General features: G+C 34.3%; 1 protein-coding gene across 1 annotated transcript; it reads left to right on the top strand.

Moving 5' to 3' along the window:
- The first annotated feature begins 2971 nt into the window (after nt 1–2971).
- LOC143252188 (copper transport protein ATOX1-like) lies at nt 2972–13066 on the top strand. Its single transcript, XM_076503941.1, has 3 exons — nt 2972–3242; nt 4057–4132; nt 10854–13066. The coding sequence occupies exons 1-3, from the start codon at nt 3231–3233 to the stop codon at nt 10985–10987; spliced, it is 222 nt and encodes a 73-aa protein (XP_076360056.1). The 5' UTR covers nt 2972–3230; the 3' UTR covers nt 10988–13066.
- Nucleotides 13067–26891: the final 13825 nt, after the last annotated feature.

Below are 26891 nucleotides of genomic sequence, written 5' to 3'. Positions count from 1 at the left end.
ATTGAAAGCAAAAAGCATTTTAAATGTGATATCCCATTGCTTACATTTGTCTGTTAATCGTATTGCAATATCTTTATTTTACGTGCAAAATCTGTGCTGTTCTCACCGCAAAAATACAACCCTGAATTTTATTAGACCTTAAACTTATCTCTTTGACATTCTTAGCATCTTTTACTGTTTCCTGGATAATGTCAATTAAACTAGCATAAATTACAAAAAAAAATATTGTATACATCATCCAGTTAAGATCTGTACATAAAATTATAAATAATAACTATTTATGCTGTAAAAAAAGTTTTAAAAATTTTCAGAAGAAACCATTTAGAAAATAAAGACTATTTACTGCACAATAGTATAATATTACAAACATAATTTACAAGCATTACACTATTGTTTTAGCTTCAATTGATAATTTTTTTAAATTAATAGGTTAAATCCATATGGTGGCCCGGCATGACCAAGCATGTTAAGGCGTGCGACTCGTAATCTGAGGGTCGCAGGTTCGCATCCCCGTCGCGCCAAACATGCTCGCCCTTTCAGCCGTGGGGGCGTTAAAATGTGACTCTCAATCCCACTATTCGTTGGCAAAAGAGTAGCCCAAGAGTTGGCGGTGGGTGGTGATGACTAGCTGCCTTCCCTCTTGTCTTACACTACTAAATTAGGGACGGCTAGCGCAGATAGCCCTCGAATAGCTTTGTGCGAATTTCAAAAAGAAACAAACAATAAATCCATATGGCTTTATAGAAGCCGAGTTTGAGTAACGAATTTATGAAGCTCTATTCAAAACCTAAAATTTTTAAAACATGAACAATTCATCACAGTCGAAAAATAAACATAAAAAATGTCTTTAAGACAAAACAGATTATTTAATTGTAACAAATCTCGATATTAATATATCTGTCCCGTCAATCCACTCAAGTATCCAATAATTTTTCACTACTAACCGAGTAGAGTCGAAGCTGTAAGAAGACAGTTGAAAACCATAAACCACATTTTCTAGTTTGATAGTTATAAAGAAATTTGGATAAATAAACAAGGATCATTTACCTTGAGACAGGGCAGGAGTAATTATCAGTGTGAAACAAATATTTACAAGTAATTAAATGTAATAAACTATATATCTGGAGGTGTTATCTGTGGGTTATGTATGCTATACGACCAAGAGTATTGAAACTCGGATTTTAGCGGTATGAGTCACATTTACTGTTGAGCCACTAGAGGCACGATATCTGCAATACAAATATTGTTTGGTTCCCGTTTTCGTAACTGTTCACAAAGTTCACAAATAGTTACAGTGTATATTTTAATATTATGTTTCGAAAAAAGTTTGACTTAACTGAAGCAAAAGTTCATGATGTATTGTATTTTGTCTTTTATATTAAAGAGCTGCAAAATGTTTTAAATCAATGTTACTAAAGAGTTAGGTGGATAACTTATCTTCAATTATACAGTTATTTGTTTGTTTGTTTTTGAATTTCGCACAAAGCTACTCGAGGGCTATCTCTGCTAGCTGTCCCTAATTTAACAGTGTAAGACTAGAGGGAAGGCAGCTAGTCATCATCACCTACCGCCAACTCTTGGGCTACTCTTCTACCAACGAATAGTGGGATTGACCGTTACATTATAACACCCCACGACTAGAAGTCGCACGCCTTAAGACGTTTGGCCATGCCGGGCCATTATATATTTAATTCCACTTTATAGTATTAATACATTAATCTATTTAATACAACTTCTTTTTTCAGAACGATGGTTACTAGGTCACTGTTAGTATTTAAAACTGTGTGAACAGTGAAAGGTGTAATATAGGGATGAAACACTTTATGTATATGCGTGTGGAATCACAGAAAATTCATTTTATTGGTTTCTCTCAGCATTGCACTAATGAAGCCAAAATAATTTTCAATCACTCTCTTCATCTTAACAGTGGTAGTGAATGTTGTTTCAGCCACCCAGCTCAAGACGAGTTGTAAGTTATTATAAATAGTTCAGTAGTTGCTACTGTATGCTTTCATTTCTAAAACTACGAATTTTTCATGCAAAAAAATTAAAAACTGATAGAACTTATAAGTTAGTTTAAATGTTGACAAACACGGTCATACTTTTACACTTAACGTTTAGTTTCTTGAATCCTAGCAGTTAATACGCCTCCTAGTCTAACACCTAACTATATACGTACATAATCAAATTCAGTTGAGATTTTGTTTTAAATCAGGTAGAATTAACTTGAATACAATTTGAGTCTTAGTCTTATTCTTAAAACACATCGTACGTCAGTTTGGAAGATTATAAATCAACTATCAATTACACTAAGTAACACAAATTTTGTTCCTGGATAGTTTGTGTTATTTCTTAACTTCTTATGTTGTAAAAGTACAGCAAATAGCCATTATTCCCTTCAAACTTTGCTTTTGTGACCTGTATAATGAAATTTAGAAATTAACCTATTTTCTATGTAAAAACGGGCAAATTTGCACATTTTCATTTACATAAGGTATGAATAAAACAACATATGAATCAAGATTTGCATATAATTATACTAAAGTTGTACCAAAATGAACAAAAATGTTTAGAAGTGAGTAGTTTTTCGAATTTTGCGACTGTAATATAAATCACTTTCACGAATCAGCCCCCAAATAGTCTCCCATCATGTTTTCATTATACGCTCCTTGGTCACAATAGTTAAGTTTGGAGAGAAAAATATGTCTTTTTCATTTACTTTAGACATAAGCAACTGGGAAATAACGCTTTCTGCCCAGGAGCAAGAAAAAGTAAAAATGTTATTACATAGTGTTATAATATTTGTAGTTATCAGTAGTAATACTGTAGTTTAAACCCGCTGTAAATTTAACTACGTTAGGCTTACAACATACACACACAACAAATAGGCTAAAATAATTACAACAGCAGCAAAAACAAAACAGAGAACTTTTTTTTTTCAGTACTGAACCAGTGAAAACCCAGTCATGCATTACGCCCCAACGTTTCGACCAATACCTCACGCTCTTAATAAATGAAAATATTTTGTGGTCACGGGCTTGCGATGTAGTCTAGATACTAGCGCCCTCTTTTCAACCCCAATATTGAATTAATGCCACACCCACAGAGCTTAAGTTTTGTATATAAGCGTCGCGTTGAGTCTGCGCGAATAACTTTGCTTTAGCTGACAACTTTGTAACTAAACTGTGTAAAACTTTTCCAATAACAGCATCCTATATTCAAGATTTAAGATGGTTTCACAGGTAAGATTATTATTAATAAAGTTTTTCATACATTGTATTTTGAAATTAGTGTTTAGATCTTCCTATTTTCAATATATATTTACTTTTCTGTTTTCGTCGTTTATTTTAAAAACAACTATATTTTGGTATTTATTCGATTGTAAATTCAATTTAAGCCAAATATATAGTTAAAAACTGTTAAAATTTTATTCGTGTACTATAATACACCCAAAAATATTATGGGAGCTTAAGATCGTATACTAAATCTTAAAAATTTGAAATGCTTAAAAATAAATAAATAATCATTCTTTTGGGTTGTATAAGAATGCTGTTTCGAAATTCTACAATTTCAGTACCAAAACATTCTCGTGTTTTCGTATCTACTGCTTGTATTAATTGTCGTTAAAATGTGTAAAGTTATTAATATACCAAAGTGATAAAAATCATCAAACTTTTCGTAAAGTGTGTGTAAATCAGCGTTTTACACTTGATGTCATCATTAATGGTATATTTGGATATTTATTTATTTATCAATAAATATTTATATTGATATATATCGATTTGTCAATAAATTTTCTTAGTGGATTAATAAAAAGTACCTTCAATTATAAATGATTATCTATCACATAAAATGGGAAATTTCAAGGGGCTCTTTTTATACAAAACCCATTTATTATTTCAATATTAAGTTGTTTCAGTATTTCGGAAGTATATATATATAATTATAGTAAATAATACATATCTTGTTATATTTTAATATCTGTGTTCGGTATCTACTTCCTGAGTCATTATCATTAACATTTACAATTGTCTTTACTGAGATTTCTTTTTTCAGGTGCATGAATTTGAAGTGGAACTGACTTCTCAGGATTGTGTCGACGTTGTGAAGAAAACCGTGGAGGGCATGGAAGGTCTGTTTGTAATTATCTTAATAAATTCGAAATAGAGAAATAAAATAAGATCAGTAGAATCAGCGGTTAGGCTTGTTAAGTAAAATATTGAAAGCAAACGTATTTTCTCATGAAGTTTTCCTTCTTTTTGTTTTTCTTACAATAACTCAAACTATCTATTGCTTGTAAAATAGTTGTTTGGAAATACACAGGTAATTAATAGATATGGTTAATTAAGAATTGTAAAATGATTTAATGAAATGCGTCAAATTATCAGATTTGTGTCTTGAAAATAATTCCATACGCTGTAATTATGGATTTCCTGTTTGTTTCTCGTTTGTTACAAATAAAATTCACTTGCTCGTTCGTTAAAGAACAATAGACATATCATATGTCCCATCCACGAGTGAGATTCAGTATTGTATAATATTAGTTAAACACAGAACACGTATGAACGGAATTATGCGCTTAATTGAAATAGCTTAAAGAATTACCAGGAAGTTTTTAAAAATATTTCCCGTTTAGACGACCATCGTGGTACAATGATAGTTTTAAATCGGGACAATGCACTCAGTATATTACAACAGGAGCACATGCATGTCAAATGATACTTGTTACCACTTGAAATGTCCTGACGTAACTTGTGTAATTTGAAACCGCCGTAATGTAACTTGTCATACTTTTCGTGCTACTTACTATTAACTTATTGATTACAACTGCCGTTTTCATTTGATAACTCTGAGGTCAAAAAATCTCTTGCCCTGTCCAACAATCTTATTTAGACACTGTATATAGTTTGATAACAGTGAATCAGTATCACTTGTCCTTCGAAATGGACAATATGGGGGACGTATGGTGATCTCTTTAGTTTATTGTACTGGCATTCTTGACCATTTTACCATTTATATTTCAACTGATTTAAGCTGTCAAAATGTTACAAGGTTAGGTGTAGGTCAAAGCGAACTAGGTATAAATCATTAGCGCACTGAGAACCTTAGGCATATGAGGAAAATCGAGTGCGGTGAATACTATAGAATAAATCTGTACAAACATCACTGTAACCTGATATTATGTACAAACATCACTGTAACCTAATATTATGTACAGACATCACTGTAACCTGATATTATGTACAAACATCACTGTAACCTGATATTATGCTTTACGATAGTCTAAATCTTTATTGTTCGATTTAATTTCACACATAGGAATAAAATATGACGTCACATATTTATTGTTTGTTTTGTTTTCGGTTTTTTTTTATTTCGGGCAAAGCTTTTTCTTATTCTTTTTGAATTCACGCAAAGCTACTCGAGGGCTATCTGCGCTAGCCGTTCCTAATTAAGCAGTGTTAGACTAGAGGGAAGACAGCTAGTCATCACCACCCACCGCCAACTCTTGGGCTGCTCTTTTACCAGCGAATAGTGGGATTGACCGTCACATTATAACGCCTCCACGGCTGAAAAGCCGAGCATGTTTGGTGCGACGGGGATGCGAATCCGCGACCCTCATATAACGAGTCGCACGCTTTAACCCACCTGGTCATGCCGGGCCTAGCGCAAAGCTACACAAGGGTTATCTGCGCTAGCTGTCTCTAATTTAGCAGCGTAAGACTAGAGGGAAGACAGCTAGTCATCACCATCCACCACCAACTCCTGGGCTACTCTTTTACCAACGAATAGTGGGATTGACCGTCGCATTATAACTCCCCCACGGCTAAAAGGGCGACACATATTTATTATATTTAATTAACAACACATAACCTTGTTCTTAAAACGTTTCTTATAACAATGGTTAATCAAATATCTTCGTGGACCTTGCGTAACAAAGTATTCTTTTTTCCTCAACACTGATATTTATTTCATGGAAGCGAAATACGAAGAAAAATGGATAATTTAACAGTGCATTCGGTTAACTCGCTTATTTATCCAACACAAACAAAAGAGAAAGGGAAGATCTGTTCCTCAAACAATGTATAATTTCAACTAAACCTATAAGTTACCTCATAACACATCTATGATGTACAGTAATCTATACATTTTTCTTAGAATCTTAAGGTAATCCGAAGTTTTATTTTAAAGATAAAGCAAGTTGAGTTGCTTTCCTAGAATGTAATCAAGATATCTATAACCACGTGTTCATCGTGATGTAATGTAACTCACTTTATTATTAACGTATATATTACTTACGATATTCATTTTCAACGTAATACATTAATCCTATCGTGAAAACAGTACTTCATTCTTTAGCAAGTACATCTGCGTGAATACCGTTCACCAACAAAGAAATAATGTAAACTAGGTTAATTAAGTTTAAGCGGTCAGAAATTCGTTGCTATCAAACCATCAGATAAGGTAAATATTTCAATATAATATATTTATGTTATCCTAACAAGCAAAAATCACTTCTAAGTCCAAACACAAATGTTGTAACACCAGTGTTGTTTTGATGTGCATGCATAAGAAGTGACGTTCTCTCGCTCGTTAGGTTAACACCGTATCATTTTGGCTTGACCGTCTTGAAAAGCGTATACAAATTAAAAAGCAAACAAAAATAAACATTAAAAGCTAAAATGAGAGCAAGGCCTAACTATGAATCAAATTTCATCTATAAAAAGATGTAAATTACAGGTGTGTGATTATGTTACTTACTGTCATTATACTAAAAAATATCATTGGTGTAGGATTAAAAAGAAATTATAAACGGAGTGCTTCTGAAGAGGGAGATGTCTGAAGAAGAAAGGTTGTAGGACCTTACTATTGCAAAATTGATGTAAAAAAGTAAAAATATCAGACATTTTGTGTTTTGGATACTTACCACTAGGTTCGCTGTTTCCAGGGCATGGCCAGGTGGGTTAAGGCGTAATCCGACGGTCGCGGGTTCGAATCCCCCTCGCACCAAACATGCTCGCCCTTTCAGCCGTGGGGGCGCTATAATGTGACTATCAATCCCACTATTCGTTGGTAAAAGAGTAGCCCAAGAGTTGGCGGTGGGTGGTGATGACTAGCTGCCTTCCCTCTTGTCTTACACTACTAAATTAGGGACGTCTAGCGCAGATAGCCCTCGAATAGCTTTGTGCGAAATTCAAAAAAACAAACAAACAACTGATATTCTTGCTTTTAGAATAATTTAATTTTCCTGAGTGACTCAGTGCACTAATTATATTACATTAGTTAGTAAAACAAAATGCGTTATCTTAGTTATAAAACTCATCCATCCATCCCATGCGAGTTGGTTACATAACCACATTTTCTATGCTCGCTGAGCAAGTTTCAAGTTCTCTAAAAATATGTATTAAAAATCGCCTCTCTTTTTCAGAAGTGTGCTACGTTGGTATTTTGTATAAATGCACTAATATACAATTTCTTAACTTAGACTTTTATCACTTGAGAAGATATTATTGTATAAGACAACTCTGAAATCCTTATTTTAAATTGTTCATATATTGCTTATGTCCTTTTTGGATGGAAGTTTCACACCTCAGTGTAACATAAATATTTACTGAATTTACATTATTACATGTATTTATTCTACACTTGTGTCCATCAGCATTTGTTCTTGTGTTTTGTGACGTTCTTGGGGAGATCACGTTTAGATGACTGACTGGAGGACTTGTATTTGATATTAATTCGGCTTTTAACTCATCACATTATTTTCGCACATAACATTTTGTTAAACGTGAATGACATTTCGATTTCAGTTTGTTCGCTTTATTCGATTAAGAGGACAATGAGCAATTAAAGTCTGTTCATCTTCCATTCTTTCTCCAAACTACCCAGCAGACGATTTCTGGTGTAAAAGGCGTGACATAAAACATATAGGAATGTTCTCTTTACACACCACTTGTTTTAAAGCTGTAATGTATTGATGAAAAATAAGGTAATAAAAACCATCCGCACTCAACTGTAATTATTATCACGTTCGTTTACGCTTCTATGGAAACAACGTTTTGGTTTGTTTTGCATTTCGCGCAAAACTATACGAGAGCTATCTGCGCTAGCCGTCCCTAATTTAGCAGTATAAGACTAGAGGGAAGGCACCTAGATATCATCACCCACCGCCAACTCTTGGGCTACTCTTTTACCAACGAATAGTGAAGAGGATGCGAACCCGCGACCCTCAGATTACGAGTCGCATGCCTTAACACGCTTGGCCATGCCGGGCCAAGAATATTAGAGAGAAGAGCAGAAACGTTAGTTTTTTTACTATAGCAACAAAGAATTTTATTGTTAGAGTTTTGTACTATAGCCACAAAGTATTTTGTTGTTAGAGTTTTTTTATTATAGCCATAAATAATTTTGTTGTTTTTTAATATCCAACATTTATCAAAATGAGTAAACCAGAGGGTTTTGTCAAATAGTTTAAAGTTAAAAGATCCTCTGACAACTCCAAGCTTCAAGTTGAAAATCTTTGAAACGACCTCTTAATTTTAAAGTTTTCAATTCCTTTACGCAAAATGTTATAGATCCATCTTATAAAATTATGAAAACCATTTAAATAAACTTTATATCTTTGACCTTTGTGCTAGACAGAATCAAATACTCTGACCATCAAGAAAGGTAGCTAGAAGAGAAGCTTCTTTCAAACCAAAACATTTAAATTCACGTTGGATAAACAAGTTAAATAATTTGTTAAATTCACGTTGGATAAACAAGTTAAATAATTTGTTAAATTCACGTTGGATAAACAAGTTAAATAATTTGTTAAATTCACGTTGGATAAACAAGTTAAATAATTTGTTAAATTCACGTTGGATAAACAAGTTAAATAATTTGTTAAATTCACGTTGGATAAACAAGTTAAATAATTTGTTAAATTCACGTTGGATAAACAAGTTAAATAATTTGTTAAATTCACGTTGGATAAACAAGTTAAATAATTTGTTAAATTCACGTTGGATAAACAAGTTAAATAATTTGTTAAATTCACGTTGGATAAACAAGTTAAATAATTTGTTAAATTCACGTTGGATAAACAAGTTGAATAATTTGTTAAATTCACGTTGGATAAACAAGTTGAATAATTTGAGACTCTCCGGTTTGTTACTTACAAAAACTGTTAATGTATTATTTATTGAGTGCTAGTTTCTAGTCCCTCGGAATATATATTTTTTCAACATAATATTAATTCTTGATTAAATTAAGCTAAAAATCAACCCGGTATGAAAGTAGCTGATTAAATATACTGTTATTTCTTTCTTAATTATAAATATACAAAAAGACCTTAATTTGATGAGCTGTTTATTGTAATCAGTTGTATCTCAAGCTTCGGCAACTTTGAGAGATTTGGGTTAGTTCTAAATTCATATAGACACGTTACGATACAAAATAATCTTTATAATGAATATTAATTATACTAAACTACACATAATAAAAGTAGATGTGATATGTAAGAAACTAGACGGCCTATAACAGTTTGATAAGTTGTCATTTTATCAAGTTGTGACCGAAATTCATCACAAATCCTGTTTGTAACCTGCACAAGAAACATGAGGTTTTACTGTTAAACATCTAAGCTGGAAGGAACCATGAAATTTGGTTGACATATATTTCCCTGAGGTAGTCCACTACAGACTTAAATTTCCAGATATTCGCTCATACTTGTATAAATCATATAAACCACAGAATCACCAAACATATATTCATTTATGACGTTGCTAAAAGATTAAATGTTTCTCATGTTTATGTTGAAAGAAATGTTTATCTGTGGTGTAAATGAAATCATTGGATTAAATGTGTTCGGGACTTGATTTCTGCCACATGTATCCAGACCTGACTCAATGAACCCGTTTCGAAACCCAAATTCACCGTCTCATCCGTCATCAAAGATCTGGTACATGTCTGTAGAAAGTAAGACTTACACTTGATATCAGCTTTGTTTTGGCGGGTTATATACGCTCTGTCCTCTGCGAATAATCGAACTCCGGATTTTAGCGTTTTGAGACCACGAACTTACAACTGAACAAGTAGGGAACTTAACATTATAAGTTATCTTGTATAATAATCAGTATGTGAAATGACTCCTAAGATTGGTTCCACTTCATATATTTTTTTAGTTTAAAAGATATCTGATATTTTGTCATATGATGATTAATCTTAAATAGTTATAATCTTTGTCCATCAGTGGCAATTAAAAGACGATGTTTAAAATTCATAGCGCAGAAACCGATAAAAATAGCACCAAACATGCTCGCCCATTCAGCCGTGGGGGCGTTATAATGTTACAGTCAATCCCATTATTCGCTGGTAAAAGAGTAGCACAAGAGTTGTGGTGGTTGTTGGTGACTAGCTGCCTTCCCTCTAGTCTTACATTGCTAAATTAGAAACGGCTAGCGCATATAGCCCTCGTGTAGCTTTGCGCGAAATTCAAAACAAACCAAAGCAAACTAAATGAATACTAAATTTTGATGTATTTTAATATAAGTACATTTATAATAGACCGGCGATAATCTGTTCCCTTGTTATCTATATAAGTATTTGACACAACACATAATTTGCACACGGTGTTATATTTTATACATGTGTTTATTTGCAATATTACAGAAATCCATTATTGTTTAAATAAATGAAAAACTTATTTTGAAGCAAAAATATTTAAAACTACTTGTTTCTAGTATTTAGATTTCATTTAGAGAGAGTGAGACTAGGGCTAAGAATCTAATACACAATCGATAAAATCCTGTTTAAGTTTTGTTTCACAATAAAACTGGTCTCAAGTTTTGTATTTTGTTTTAACCGTGTAGGTGTAAACAAGGTAGACATTGATCTCGAGAATAAGCGTGTTTTTATTGACTCCAATTTGTCCTCTGACGAACTGCTCGAGGTCCTGAAGAAGACAGGCAAAAAATGTTCTTATGTTGGAGTGAAGACTGCTTGAAACGTTCCCAGTTTGTCATGCGGGCCAATAATCATCTGTAGATGCATTAACGGGAATTTTTGTTTTAACATGCTAGTTAAATGTGCTAATTTGTAATGTTTCATGCATTTTAAATAGCCAAACTTATTGTATTTATATAGCATTTACCTTATTATAAAACCTGGAATGTATAAATCATTGGTGACTTTGTAAAAGAAATGTTTTAAAAGAGTTAATTCGTCAAAAGCGTTAAATTATAGTTTCGAAAATTTATTAGCTACTCAATCTTGCTTTGTGAGATTTACAAGTAAAGTGAGAAAGTATAAATTCAGATTAACTAGAACATTTCAAATTTTATATCTAAACAAAAATTAGCTTGATTTTATTTTGTCAGTGAAGATTTGATAGCGTCATTGTTTGGAATATGCATTTAATGTCCTGAAATTGTAGAATGTTAAAATTTCCCTTGCATATAACTTCAGTTTTTAAAGGGAAGAAATGTTTATGTGCATTTTGTTACTGGGGCTTCAAGCTTTTGCACTCTGTTAGGGTACTCCTAAAATGAACATTTTCACCTCTGAATTTATTTTATATCAGGAGCACATCTTTTCGCAATCCAATAAATCAGATGAGGCACAGATTCTTATGAGGAAGAAATAAAGAAGTTTCTCCTCTTGGGAAATAAAACATGAAAAATACTGTGCTATTTACTGAAAGTAAAAATACGGATTTGCCTATCATGGCTGAGGTTTATAGAATTTGTAATAGTGCTGCGTATATGGTTAAAACACACATTTTGAACACAAATTATTCTAATAAAGGTTAGATGATTCATGAAATGTTTTGATTTGACTTAATAGATAATAATCCTAATCTTATTCATATCGCAGTTTATTGAATAACATTTGTTTATTAGTGTTTTTCAATCATTATTAGATGTTGAAAAAGTTACGCTTTTTTTGTTTACTGTCTAGTAATCGTAATCGTACAAATTAAATTCAAAAGTTATTATTAGTGTTTTGATTTCTGCTCACACAGAAAAACAAACAACAACAATATGGAAAACACAATTATAAATGCGTATTGTGATATCATTCATCAGTCCTAAAACATTTTATTTATCTCTACAGATATATTTTGTGCACGTGTTAAGTAGCGGCATGAATATATATATATACATATATATATTAATATATTTTGAAACGTAAATTTTAACTCGTGGATAGTAGACTTTTGGCAGTGTGCCAACACAAATGTAACTTCTACTTTGCTTTAAAGGATGTGACCCCCGTATCGGTCTGGTTAATAACTAACAAAAAAGGTCGAAGTAAAACATGACGTCACTGAAATCCAATATGATTACTGTGATAAACTGTTTTTGTTTTTTGTCTGTTTAGTCGAGGAACTAAATATTATATACACGAATAATGCCGGCTAACGAATAATTACATCATTGAATGAATACTAACAATTTTGATGTATTTTAATATAAGTACATTGAAAATAGACCAGCAGTAATCTGTTTCCTTGTTAACTTGCAAGTATTTAATGCAACATAATATATACACAGATTTAAAAGATAGATAAGTGTTTCGCAATCGTCATATCCCTAATAAAAAGGGAAAAATGGCTCGAGATTAGGCAATCAGAGATACGAGTATAATAACTTGACCATTAGAATAGGCAGTACCGTGATTAAACTGGACACATTCAGAATTATGTTTGGCCCTTACGGTATTAAGAGTGAAAAAAAACTCTAGCTTTAGAATTAAAGTTAATAATATAACATTAAATAAAATTCAGTTAAAAGTTTCTAATGTGAAAGGTTTCATTATTTTCAAACAACTTTTACTTATTTAAATACTGTAAATGTCCCGAGTTGAGTTTTAAACAGTAAACATCAGATTAAAAATTTAATAAAACTGACAAACAAATTGTATTGTTTTCACACGTACTTCTCTATTGTGTTTTTCTGTTTGATTTAAATCAGATGTAATGAATTTTTGAAATTATTTCTTCCTAATTGGTCAATAAAAACAATAACAAGAAATGTATTTTAAACTTCTTTAATAAAGAAACAATAAAAATTTGCTCGTTCAAGTGTTTGTTTTGGATATCAAATTATTTATTATTTCTTTATATGGTACTCCACACCCTCAATTCACTATTAATGTAACAGACATAACAACAATATTCCTTAACGTTACATTTTTTTCCATACTTTTTTTTTGTTTCACTTCGTGGAGGCTCCGGCATGGCCAGGTGGGTTAAGGCGTTCGACTGAGGGTCGAGGGTTCGAATCTCCGTCGCACCAAACATTCTCGCCCTATCAGCCGTGGCGGCGTTATAATGTTACGGTTAATCCCACTATTCATTGGTAGAAGAGTAACCCAAGAGTTGGCGGTGGGTGGTGATGACTAGCTGCCTTCCTTCTAGTCTTACACTGCTAACTTACAGACGGCTAGCGCAGATAGACCTTGTGTAGCCTTGCGCGAAATTAAAAAACAAACAAACAAACACTTCGTAGAAACGCAGAATTTCTAGCTTTTATCTTCAGTCACGCTATTATGCTTATATATCTAGTGTCCAACTAATTTCACAGATTAGTAAAACATGTGCTATAATTAAACACTTTACTCTTGGTGACATAATTGTAGCCCCGAGACTTATAACCCTAAACTTTGGGGCTTAATCTTATGCAGCCTTATCTTTAAAATAAACTACTTTTATTACTCCATTTGTTACTGTTTTTACTCTATATCATTAAGAATAATACCAAACATTATTGTTCCATTTACACCTGAGTGAATTGAAATCAAAGGGTTAAATGCAAAGAAAAATAGGGATAAAATATTTTTTCTGCGTTTATCTTTCAAGAATCTTGAAATATTTCACCACAGCTTTACTCCAAAATAGTATTGCTGGGATATTCCAACCAAATAATGGGACTTGGGAATTACTCTTAATCTATCCTCATGACCCCAGATATGGAAAGCGAATTTTCGACAATGAGGCGCGAACCAGCTCATTTGATTTTAGAAAATTTCAATCCAGTACTTAATTGGAATGTGTGGTGCGAATAGTCACGTTTAAAGTATTCACAAGTATTATCAATGACACTTTGTATTGAGCGATAATGTTATGTGAAACGATAAAATAACAAAAGTCATCCCGAATTAAAGTCCAAACAAAATACGAAATTGGGATTCAAAGAAAGGCGTTGTTTCCATGTTAATGGTATGGTTACTCATAAATTGAATTACTTTATCTTGTTTCTAGATGATTACGAAGTTACACGAGAAGCTTCCGGTTATGAATGTTTTCTTACATTTCTTTTGTAAAGATTCTCTGCTGATATATTCCAAACTGGTTTAATATGCCAAAACGTTCGAGGGAATTCGAAGAAGCCTTAAGACGAGGACTAAAACAAGTTATACAGAGCCGTATTAATACACTTCTCAGTATATTTTAAAGTAAAATAACAAAATAAAATAAAACAAGATAACAATGAAGGATTCTTACACAAAATGTAGTCCACGTCATATTCTATCAATGATTCTTGTTAAAAGTGAAGCAACGAAATATTTGCTACATAGTTCTGATAGGGTAACTTGTATGAAAATGGACTAACACTTTGATATTGTGTTACAGTCAGAATTCAGTCATTTCAATATCTGTGTAAGGAATTGAGACATTTTTAAATTGAACTATAGTATAATAAAGTTATTTTTAACGTTTCGTCAAACCTTGTTTGTTTATTTTCGTTATCAAAACTAACCTTGTTCTTTGATTAGCAGGCCCGGCATGGCCAGGTGGTTAAGGCATTCGACTCGTAATCAGAGGGTCGCGGGTTCGAGTCTCTGTCACACCAAAATGCTCGCCCTTTTAACCGTGGGGGCGTTATAATGTGACGATCAATCCCACTATTAGTTGGTAAAAGAGTAACCCACAAGTTAGCGGTGGGTGGTGATGACTATCTGCCTTCCTTCTAGTCTTACACTACTAAATTAGAAATTGCTAGTGCAGATAGCCTTCGTGTAGCTTTGTACGAAATTCAGAACAAACAAACAATCTGTGATTAATGTAACGTAAAATGCTAATACATTTAATAAGATTTAGTATAATGCATCAAGCATTAAAATATGTTTTCCCATAAATTGGGTTAGGATACCCATAGCGGGCAGAGCACAGATAGCTTCTTGTGTTGCTTTGCGTTTAACAACCACCAACCAACCATCATTCCTATCGCTATAAGTTGTAGTGCCAACTAGAGTACAATCTTCTGTTGCTATTACGTTATATATTGCTGTAATCCAAATTCCCTCTACAACCTACTTTTGCATCATTATTGTCCAGTGTTATCTATTTATTTTAACAATGGCTTTTCTTTTCATATCAGTTCTATTCGACTAGTACTAGCTTCAAGCGGGTAATATCAACAATATACCATAAAGCCTTTTGTATTTTAAAAACTTCTATAAAGTTATTGAAAATGTGTAATTTTTTACAGCCAATTCTGCTGAAAATCTAATTAAAGTATTACGTTTGTAAATGTAATTTTTTTTCTGATAACACTTGAATGTATTACTCTTAATTGGATCGCTGTCTCTAACTCTACCTTGCCCTCATGAATCATTCACTATATAGTGTGTACATGCTTTGTTACAGATGGACGACGACACTATTATTTTTATTTTTGTTGAATATACTGCTTGGAACATGACTTGTATCACGAAATGCGTTTACAAACCAGCGGAGACGTACCAGACACTTTAATACAGGAAATTAAATGACCGAGCTTAAAGATGAGATGATAGGGGTCAATCACATTTAGAAATATTGTTGTTATTGGATCTTACAAAAAAAAAGAAGATAGATAAATAAAAATAATATTATAAAATGGATAACCGTAGAATAAGTAAGTTTTATATTCAAATTCAGACGTAATGGTATCTTGTTACATGAGAGATGTTTTGGTAACTTTAGAGTTATATAAGGAATACAATATATACCATGTATAATTTTTCACGTACTTTTAGCTCATTATTCTGAGAAATTTAAGATTTAAAATCTTACACGTATCGAAGAGTCCAGCTTTCCTTGTTCGGGACACATACATATATATATACATATATATATATATACACTAGCGTGTGTATTGTAGAATCCTGCTCGTGTCCACAGAAGTAGACCACATCTGTGAAGCACACAGAATCTCACTCACGTCTACACTTGTACAGACACGGAAAATCCCATTTACACCTTTAAAAGCACACACAAATATACACAGAATTTCATTCGTCTAGCCACACTGAATCCTGCTTAGATCTATACAGGGTCGCACATGCGAATAATGCGTCTCATATTTAAAATTACACACACTGAATCCTACTTCATCTTCAAAAATAAACACAAAATCCCTCTTACACCCACTGAAATACGCGTACATCGAATCCTCTTTAAATCTATACAAGTACACACACGCAGAATCCCTCTTTTGTATATATATATATATATATATACACATGTAGACATTTAAAATTCCACTAGTATTAACGGCCCGGCCTGGCCAGGTGGTTAGAGCGATCGACTCGTAATTTGAGGGTCGTGAGTTGAAATCTCCGTGATACCAAACATTCCCGGCCTTTCAGCTATAGGATCGTTATAATATAACGATCAATCTCACTGTTCTTTCGTGGTGATTACTAGCTACCTTCCCTCTACTCTAAATTAGGGACGGCTAGCGCAGATAGCCCTCGTGTAGCTTTGCGCGAAATTCAAAAACAAACACTAATATAAATACAATTACGCCCAGGTGATTCTATTAAAAAAAGCATATACGCATAGAATCCTCCTAACATTTACTAAAACATACACACAGATGTACACACAAAAGGGGTAAATTCGCCGTAACAAACAAGCGATTTAATTTCATTTGGTCAGTAATAGTTCTTAGATTCAGTTGTTGTTAAAACGATCAACTTATATTAAGTTTTGAATAATCGTCGTAGAATTTCCACACATAATACCACACCACATACGTGTAAGCCATCTTTATAAAGGGTGATTAACCTTCTGCACTATTATTACATAGGATTAACCTTCTGCACTATTATTACATAGAAACTTATAAATTTTAATACTGCATGATACATACTTAAAGAATAGAAAGTGTTACATTTTTCATCTGCAACATATGTTTTCAGTCAAACATTTATATGTCTTCATTGCTTTTGGTTTTAATTTTGTTCTATTGTTACTGAAACGCTGTGTTACTGATGTGTTTTTAATTTTTTATCACATTCAAAACGGTAGAACACTGAAAACATGTTGATTCTTTTGTTACCATAAGGAAGTATTCTGCACATGACTTCACTGTTTATTATTTTGTTCATGCAATAAATGTATTGACAACTTATAAACGTTTTGTATATAACAGAATGCATATTTGCATTACACATCTGGCATGGCCTAGCGCGTAAGGCGTAATCCGAGGGTCGCGGGTTCGCGCCCGCGTCGCGCTAAACATGCTCGCCCTCCCAGCCGTGGGGGTGTATAATGTGACGGTCAACTATTCGTTGGTAAAAGAGTAGCCCAAGAGGTGGGTGGTGATGACTAGCTGCCTTCCCTCTAGTCTTACACTGCTAAATTAGGGACGGCTAGCACAGATAGCCCTCGAGTAGCTTTGTGCGAAATTCCAAAAAACAAACAAACAAAGCATTACACATTACATTGGATAAACAGATTACATGCACTCACCATTCTGGACCAGTATTTTCGTAATTTCACGCAAAACCAAATTGTTTACTGGTGCTGTAATTTTTAATAATTAAATAATGCAAACTAATATAAATGTTATGTAATTAAAGTAAAAGTGTGGTATTTATATTCAATAATTGCAAAGTCCCACATAGAAAAAAAATCACAATGAACCGAATATTTTGCTGCATTCGGACGATAACAACACTTGGTCTTTTGAACAATAGGTAGACTACTACCGCCCACTAGTGGCACAGTGGTGTATCTACGGACGTATACTGCTAGGAACCAGGTTTCGATACCCGTAGTAAGCAGAGCAGAGGTAGTCCTTTGTGTAGCTTTGTGCTTAATAACAAACAACAACAACAAATAACAACTACTAACTGATGACATGCCAGAAACTGTTATGTCGTATATCACGTGAGGTGTAGCAGCAGAAATATGATAGATAGGGCTTTGTGAGAAGAAAGGTAGTTTCACGCATAAATACACTCAATCAAACCAAATACACAGTATATACATACATACGTATGTGTGCATGCATATAAATATGTAGTTGGAGGAGAGAAACTGGCCTGGCCTAGTTCAAAACAGTTTTTGAGATTCAAGAGCTATCCATTTTCACTATTGTGGACTAAATATATTTATATTACAAGTTTCTCATGTCAGGAAGTTACAAAAAACAATAAAATATTATATTATTTTTACACTAATTTAAGAAGTTTGAAAACATTCGTCGAAGGCCATAAAAAGTGTGTTTACTTCGAAAAGTTGTTGTTTTGAAGCTAAACACCAAAGCTACACAATTAGCTAACTGTGTTCTGCCCACTACGGGTATCGAAGCCTGCATTTTAGCGTTGTAAGACTTAGAAAAAAAAGAAGTGAACAATGTTCAGGCGAGAGAAATGTCTTAAAACAATCTTAATCCACGCGCTCTTAGTTCACTCTGTAATAACGTTAATAACTAAACCTTCAATAAAAGTAAATAATGAAAAAAAAAAGTACCTAATGTCATCATAAACACACTACGTTAAACGGCCCTCCATGGCCAAGTGGTGAAGGCCTTTGACTCCTAATCAGAGAGTCGCAGGTTCGAATTCTCGTCGCACCAAACATAGTCGCCCTTTCAGCCGTGGAGGAGCTATAATGTGACAGTCAATCCCCCTATTCGTTGGTAAAAGAGAAGCCCAAGAGATGGCGGTGGGTGGTGATGACTAGCTGCCTTCTCTCTAGTCTTACACTGCTAAATTAGGAACGGCTAGCTCACAGAGCCCTCGTGTAGCTTTGCGGGAAATTAAAAACAAATCAAATTACGTTAAATATTCGATGGAATTCAACTGTATAAAGTAAGGTATGTTTTAATTTTTGCAGTTTAAAATTATCTCATAATTACATTTGAGAAGTTACTAATTATAATTTTATTATTCCAAATGGTCATCTCTCAATATATGTAACGTTGATAATAATTGTTTATTATCAGATTCAACCGTTTGTTTGTTTTGGAACTTCGCGCAAAGCTACGCGAGGGCTATCTGCGCTAGCCGTTTCTAATTTAGTACTGTAAGACTAGTGAGAAGGCAGCAAGTCATCACCACCCACCACCAACTCTTGGGCTACTCTTTACCAACGAACAGTGACATTGATCGTCAGTTTATAACGCCCCCACGGCTGAAATGGCGAGCATTTTTGGTGTGAAGGGGATACGAACCCGCGGCCCTCGGATTGCAAGTCAAGAGCCTCAACCACCTGGCCATGCCGTGCCCAGATTCAATTGATGTTAATTTTATAGGTATACTTTACGACTACTTGGATAAAAATAGTATCATATGACGTTAGCACAATATTCTCGAATCAGATTAGATTATAAAACATGGACATCTCAACAGTTTATTTACATGGCCAAAAAAGATGCATGCCAGGTATATTTTAGGACATTTTTGGACGTAATATATACATACACTCAGATCGTAAAGATATGCTCAGATCGCAGCTTTAGAAGTTAAAGACGGGGATATTCCTTGTACTTAATAGCATTAAAAAACAAATAAGTTTAAATCAATTTGGGACACAAAAATCATCCAAAAGAAAAGACCTGCAGCAAGTTGTCTATCGGTCGTGGTAAGCAATGTGCAGCAGTTTGTAAAAAAAACACGAAACTCTGTAGCATGAAAATCACTGATCCACGTGCTACAGACAACATTACTCAATAAGATACAAATGAATTCCGTCTGGAAAAGAGGCACATTACCTCACATGCAGGAAAGTTTCTTTTACGACATATTAGTTCAACTGTCACATACCCCAAACAGCTGAACAATACAATAGGTATTCATGTTATGTTACACTAAAATATAACGATCAATTCACTGATGCAGCGCCTATGGATTTATGCGTGTCTGGACTGTTGAAAGGGGTACTATGAAACCGTCGTCTTCATACCATAGATGGCTTGTAGAAGGCAGGCAGGGAGTAATGGTGTGCTTTTGACACGCATATCTTTCAAAGGAGTCTATTTTAATTGGAGCTGTGTTGCAGGGCTGTCGTCAAAATGCTCGACCACCAGATAGAGCATGAGTGAACATGGCGACATGGACAGTAACAAAGCAAAGAGGCTTCAACATCGATGTAGCATAACATACATAAGAAATATGCGATCTTCAATCGATACGTGACATAAATTTATGATACACCAGAGCATTCTTGTTTTTGTTCATACATATGTTCTGGGTTTTAAGTGCATTGAAATTTTATTGTACATAAACGTATCTATATATGTTTGTGTGTATATATATTTTCCATGATGGTTGCAAATGCTCCAAACTATATTTGAGCCCGGCATAGCCCAGTGGTTAAGGCACACGATTAGTAATGCGCGGGATCGAATCTCCGTCGCACCAAACATGCTCTCCCTTTCAGCCGTAGAGTTGTTATTATGTCCATTCAATCCCACTATTCATTGGTAAAAGAGTAGCCCAAGAGTTGGCGGTGGGTGGTGATGACTAGCTGCCTTCCCACTAATCTTACACTGCTAAATTATGGACGGCTAGCGCAGAGAGCCCTCGTGTAGCTTTGCGCGAAATTCAAAAACAAACAATGTTTGATATGCGGAAGAAAATATTCTAGGATCTGATGTTGTGACATAGTAATGACTTCAAAACTGCACCAACAATAGATTTTTATGCTAAATTTATTAACTCCTAACTTTCGTTTAATAACGTCTTTTTTTATGTAACTTTGGCTAAGGAAAATTCTTAGTTCTCGTTGATTTCATTTGAATGAGTCATGGTATTTCTTCCTGTTATTATACATTTTACATTATTCAGACTTGGTTAGATTTACGCCACATTTCTTTTTAAAAAGTGCTTTTCTCACTATCGTCATGCATAACATTTTACAAGCCAGTAACCAAGTTACCGAGTGGCTATGAAAAGAAATATTGTCGTTTCTTTTTTGTCGAGTTGTTGGTGTGTTTTTTTTTCTCCACAACTTGTTTGCTATCTCATTCCAATTATTTTCTACACAGGTTTTGTCGTATCGCTACCTTAAGATCGTGGTCACAGTTATGTTACCTGCAGTAAACCCATGTTGTTGTTTTTTTCATTTAAAATCATATAAATGGATTCAGTCACTAACCTCTGAATGATTCATGAGTTAGAGAATTTAAGAAAACAATCAAACTGTGGTATTTTGAACATATCTTTATGAGTGAATCAAAGTCTTGATAACAGAGACAATACTGAAAATATCACTTTACATCAGTTATTATCAGTTGATTTTGGTTGATTACAGAGAACGTTATCTTGTGGGTCAAGTGTAGTTTTTCGTGGGCTCCACCTTGCGGCTAAGTGCCCTCTTGTAGCACAGAAGTACGCCTGCGGATTTATACCACTAGAAATTTCAATGACTGTGGTATACTTTTAAGCTTAGCCCATCGTGTAGTTTTGTGCTTGATTGCAAACAAACAAATACCTGATTGCAGTCTTTCCTACTGGATATAATGGTGAAAATTTCTGTACTTAACTCATCTCAGAGTTTTAATAAGAAAATAACATGCTTTTAAACATTTTAATAGCACTGAGCACGAAGGGAGACATTTTTGTAAATGTATCTTAGGTTTTGGAGGTGATTGCGGACGTAGGACCTACATTGCAGTGTGGATACACCATCTACCTAGGATACATTTTATAATCCCTCGTTGTAGCTTGTACCATAGGATCCTTTTGAAAATATGCAGCGTATTTTGTTTAATTCTAATGTGTTTTGTTTTAGTTTTAAAATGTATGGTTATAATATAATTAATCAAAGGTTGGGATTTGCTGTTTTTAACGCAGTCCTTCCTCATGATTTTGTTTACTTAGTTGGCTTCATTTAAATGTATTTATTTAATTTCACTATATATATATATATATATATATATCATATTTAAGATCTGCCAAATACAAAAGATTTTAGGTGTGATTGTATCACTGAAAGGTAAAAACAAAACAAAAATAACTAAATTTTAGAGAAGCTTGTTAAAAAACATAGTCTCGGACTTTTAGAATGGCTAAAAGATGTGTGTGTAAAATACGAATAAACGTACACTGAGCCGACAATTATTTCATCTGGATTATCTTTCCTGTATAGCTATACCACATATCTGTATTTCGTTTAAGGCCCGGCATGGCCAGATGAGTTAAGGCGTTCGACTTGTAATCTGAGGGTTGCGGGTTTGAATCCCCGTCACACCAAACATGCTCGCCCTTTCAGCCGTGGGGGAGTTATAATGTGATGGTCAATTTCACTATTCGTTGGTAAAAGAGTAGTCCAAGAGTTGGTGGTGGGTGGTGATGACTAGCTGCCTTCCTTCTAGTTTTACACTGTTAACTTAGGGACGGCTGACGCAGATAGCTCTCGTGTAGCTTTGCGCAAAATTAAAAAGCAAGCAAACAAGTAAAATGAAACGTCAAACTTCGCGTGTCAAAAACATTATCCAACTATTACGGTCACAGCATGATTTAATAGTTGCAAAATATTCAAGAGATTGCGAAAATATCAATTACGTTACTTCTGTCGTGCTGGTGCTTAGCAAAACGTGTTATTTCAGTGAATCTATTCGAAAACATAATATTTGTAAAGAATAATTAAAAAGATTCTTAAGGTATGACTCAGCTAATTTATTTTCTTCTCTATAATGTAATAGATCATTCTAAATGGAGTGATAGTTTTGTTACTTTGGAAAATATCTTAACTGAAGCTAACAATTTGACTGTCAATTGTTGAAATAATTATAATAGAAATTATAAGCAACATGACACGTCTTCAGATCATACATTGTATATTTTTAGGACTCTATTATAATTATTAATGCCTTTGGATATTAATGCCTGTTATACTGATTTCGAAAAATAAGAGTATTTTTTAACATACGAGGGCTGTTCAAAAATACGCGGACTGTTTGAATTGCGTGGCTCCAGTTGGTTCCAGGGGAATCCGCTTGGTGTCGCTAGGTTTGCACAGATCAGCTGATTACGACGCCATTTCCCGATTGCAGATATCTTCATTTATGTATTAGCTACGCGGTTTTAAGTGAAGTGCGATTTTATCGTTTGGTGGATTTCAAAATGAATGACCTGAAGGAGCAACGACTTGCTGTGAAATTTTGTGTTAAACTTGAAAAATCTACAACTGAAACTTTTGCTATGCTTAACACGGCTTACGGTGATGTTGCTATGAAGCGTACGGCATGTTTCAAGTGGCATGAACGTTGTAAGGATGGTCGACAGTCCATTGAAGATGATGAGCGTCCTGGACGTCCTTCCACGTCAACTGACGACCCACACGTCGACAAAATCAACACCCTGGTGCGGGCAAATCGACATCTGACTATCAGGGAGCTTGCTGAAGAGTGTGTGATATCAGTTGGATCTTGTTACGATATTTTGACAGAAAAATTGAAGATGCACCGCGTTGCAGCGCAATTCAGCCCTCGGAACTCGTGAGTTTTTGGCCAAACACTCAATCACTGTTCTTCCCCACCCCACCCCCTACTCACCTGACCTTGCTCCTTGCGATTTTTTCTTGTTCCCCAAACTCAAAAGACCCTTGAAAGGAAGAAGATTTAAGACGATTCCCGAGATTAAGGCAAATGCGACGAAGGAGCTGGAGGACATTACCAAAGAAGCGTACCAGGACTGTTTCAACAAGTGGAAACACCGTTGGGATAAGTGTGTGCGTTGGAGAGGAGAGTACTTTGAAGGGGTCTCAGACCTGTAACTTCTAAATAAAGTACATTTTGTTTTATGACGTCAGTCCGCGTATTTTTTGAACAGACCTCGTAAGCTCCGTTTCAAATTTTATTTTTGAAGAGTTTACTAGTTTTACATGTTTTAGTGAAGCAGTCGGGAGAAAACGAATAAAGTTATTCTGTTAATTTTTTAAACACATTAAATTACTTTAAATTACTTTCTCAAAATGTGCAGAAAATTCACGAAAAATGTTTAATTTAAATAGCCATTAAAGCTACAGGGGTAAGCCTACTGACGTGATTACGCAACTAAGAATATATTCAATGATACACCATTCTCTAGTAATTTAGTATACTAAGGACCTCCTGGTGAGTTTGGTTTGTGATTTGTTTTGAATTTCGCGCAAAGTTACACGAGGGCTATCTGCGCTAGCCGTCCCTAATTTAGCAGTGTAAGACTAGAGGAAAGGCAGCTAGTCATCACCACCCACCTCCACCTCTTGAGCTACTCTTTTACCAACAAATAGTGGGAATGGCCTTCACATTATAACGCCTCCACGGCTGAAAGTGAGAGCATGTTTGCTGTGACGGGGATTTGAACCCGCGACCCTCAGTCCCCGGTGGGACAGCGGTAATCAAACAAAACCGGAAATCATAATTTTTTTTAAACAATCAAATTTTCTGGCTCCATTTGTGGTTATTACATAATCAACAACAGTTACATTTATGGTTATTACATAATTAAAAACAGTTACATTTGTGGTGATTACATAAACAGTTACATTTGTGGTTATTACATACTTAAAAACAGTTACATTTGTGGTGATTACATAAACAGTTACATTTGTGGTTATTACATACTTAAAAACAGTTACATTTGTGGTGATTACATAAACAGTTACAGTATTTAAATGCTCATATTTTTTTATTGAGATCATTTGTGTGATTTGTTTGGATTTTATTGTGAGCTACGTACTAATGTTGTTGCACTCGATTCGGGAATGCCCAACTTTGTTGTCAAGTGGGAGGAAAGAAAAATCTAAGTCCGTATAATAGAGTATATAAACTCACTGACAAAAATTGGAGTTTTCAGGGGCCCTGTCCGTCCTTTGAGTTGGACACCTATATATAGGTTCTCTGATTTAAGAAACGTTGCAGCAGAGCAAATACCTCGAATGCAAAGTGTTGTCCATATGGGGAGCCATGGAGTGTGTTTTGAAATAGTCTCTCGCAGTTTTAAGAGTTTATGGGAGTAGTTGTCCTTGGGTGGTTTGTTGTTTTTATTTATAGCAAAACTATCTACTGTGTCTACTGAGGGGATTCAAATCCAGGATTTTAGTGTTTTAAGCACTTAAACTTATAGCTGTCCCACCGATAGACCATGACCTACGAAGATGGAATTATCACATAAATAATGTTGTGTCGTGAAAAAAAATGGAAAGACACGCTTGGCAAGGGTAGATGTTGATGGTCGGTCAAGAAAGTCGTTATACGCATGAAGCGTTTGAGGTATGTATATCGTCTAACAAGTAAAACATGTTTTACTTCTGATCTGTTTAAAGTCTATCTATCGGTTTCATTTATGCGATATTGTGTTACATATATTCTGCTTAGGCTTCACAAATAATATTTTATGTTAGTGTAAGCAAACAACAACGAAACCTTTCTTCCTCGGTCCGTTCTTTGATAAACGATACTTCTGTTTTCATTCATTAAGCTGGTTTCTCACAATAACAGAAGAGGTAATGACAAGCAATGGACAGTGTGCCCGCACTACGAATCTGAGGGTTCATGGTTCGAAATATTGTTGCAAAAACAAACACGAGCTACGTGCTTGGAGATCGTGGGTGACAGTTAAATCCCATTAATAGGCCAAACAAGAAAAATCCAAGGGTGCTGTTGACTAGCTAACTTTACCCTCTAGTCTGCATAAGCTCAGTATTGGGACAACTGTGCACATGGAGGCCTTTGTGCAGCTTTGCGCGAAGTTTCTGAAAGAAGCAAAATCTTTAAAAATTAACATTTTTAATAAGATCCATACATTAACTAGCGATCAAATTACACTGTTAAAGTTGTTTCTTCTCATAATTGTTTTGTGAAAAAAATGGTTTAATTTTAAAAATTCAACCAAATAAAAATAAGATAAAAGAACCATGTTCTCTCCGGGAATACCAAATGTATCCTCTTTTCCTCAACGTTTGAATAAAATTTTGTGTATTTTTGAAACATGGTATTACGTCAAATGTTTATTCACAAAAACACCAGACATGGAGTCTGTATGTATAAAAAGTTACTGTACATGTTATTGTAACAGCTTTCATCTTACATATACTCGTGTTGAATACCTACTCCATCGTTATGGTCTCTTAGTAGGTTAGCATTGTCTAGGTGTTATTCATTCACATCGCATAAAAAAACAAAAATAGTATACAGTTACTTTAACTTATTGTATTTTAACTGTAAAATGTTACCGTATTGATGTCACTTGGAATACAAACAGTGGTTAGGACAAGATGCGAAAACAAGCACAGCGTTTCGAAATAACTTGGTGATGACGCACACCTGGTGGCGAATCACGAGAATGTGAAATATGACAGCACGTGATGTGGAACACGAGCTACATACAATACACATAGTAGGCTCCGGACCGGAAAACTACGCTTATTATGCGACTGTTGTAAATTATTATATTTTTACTTTGATGAATTACCTATGTGTGTTACACAAAAGCTGTCTTTGGAAAACTAAATGTAGATGGAATAGCCTCGTCTTGGTGGAAATGGGATTTTTTTTTTTTTTTTGTCCAAGTGAAAAACTATTCACGGTGGACCATCTGCAACATGCCACGTTGAACGCCGAATTTTAGACTTAAGTTCACGTTTAATGAGAGGTGGAATTTAAGGAGTGAGCCAGTTACATAAGGTTTTCTGACGTATTGTT

This window comes from Tachypleus tridentatus, chromosome 6 (genome assembly GCF_004210375.1).
Source record: "Tachypleus tridentatus isolate NWPU-2018 chromosome 6, ASM421037v1, whole genome shotgun sequence".
NCBI classification, from domain to species: domain Eukaryota; kingdom Metazoa; phylum Arthropoda; class Merostomata; order Xiphosura; family Limulidae; genus Tachypleus; species Tachypleus tridentatus.
This window is presented reverse-complemented; position numbering and strand designations above follow the sequence as displayed.

Bases quoted from the DNA above. Each gene is read 5' to 3' on its own strand.
- LOC143252188 (XM_076503941.1), top strand. The intron at 4,133-10,853 runs GTCTGTTTGTAA...TTAACCGTGTAG, and splicing joins AACCGTGGAGGGCATGGAAG to GTGTAAACAAGGTAGACATT.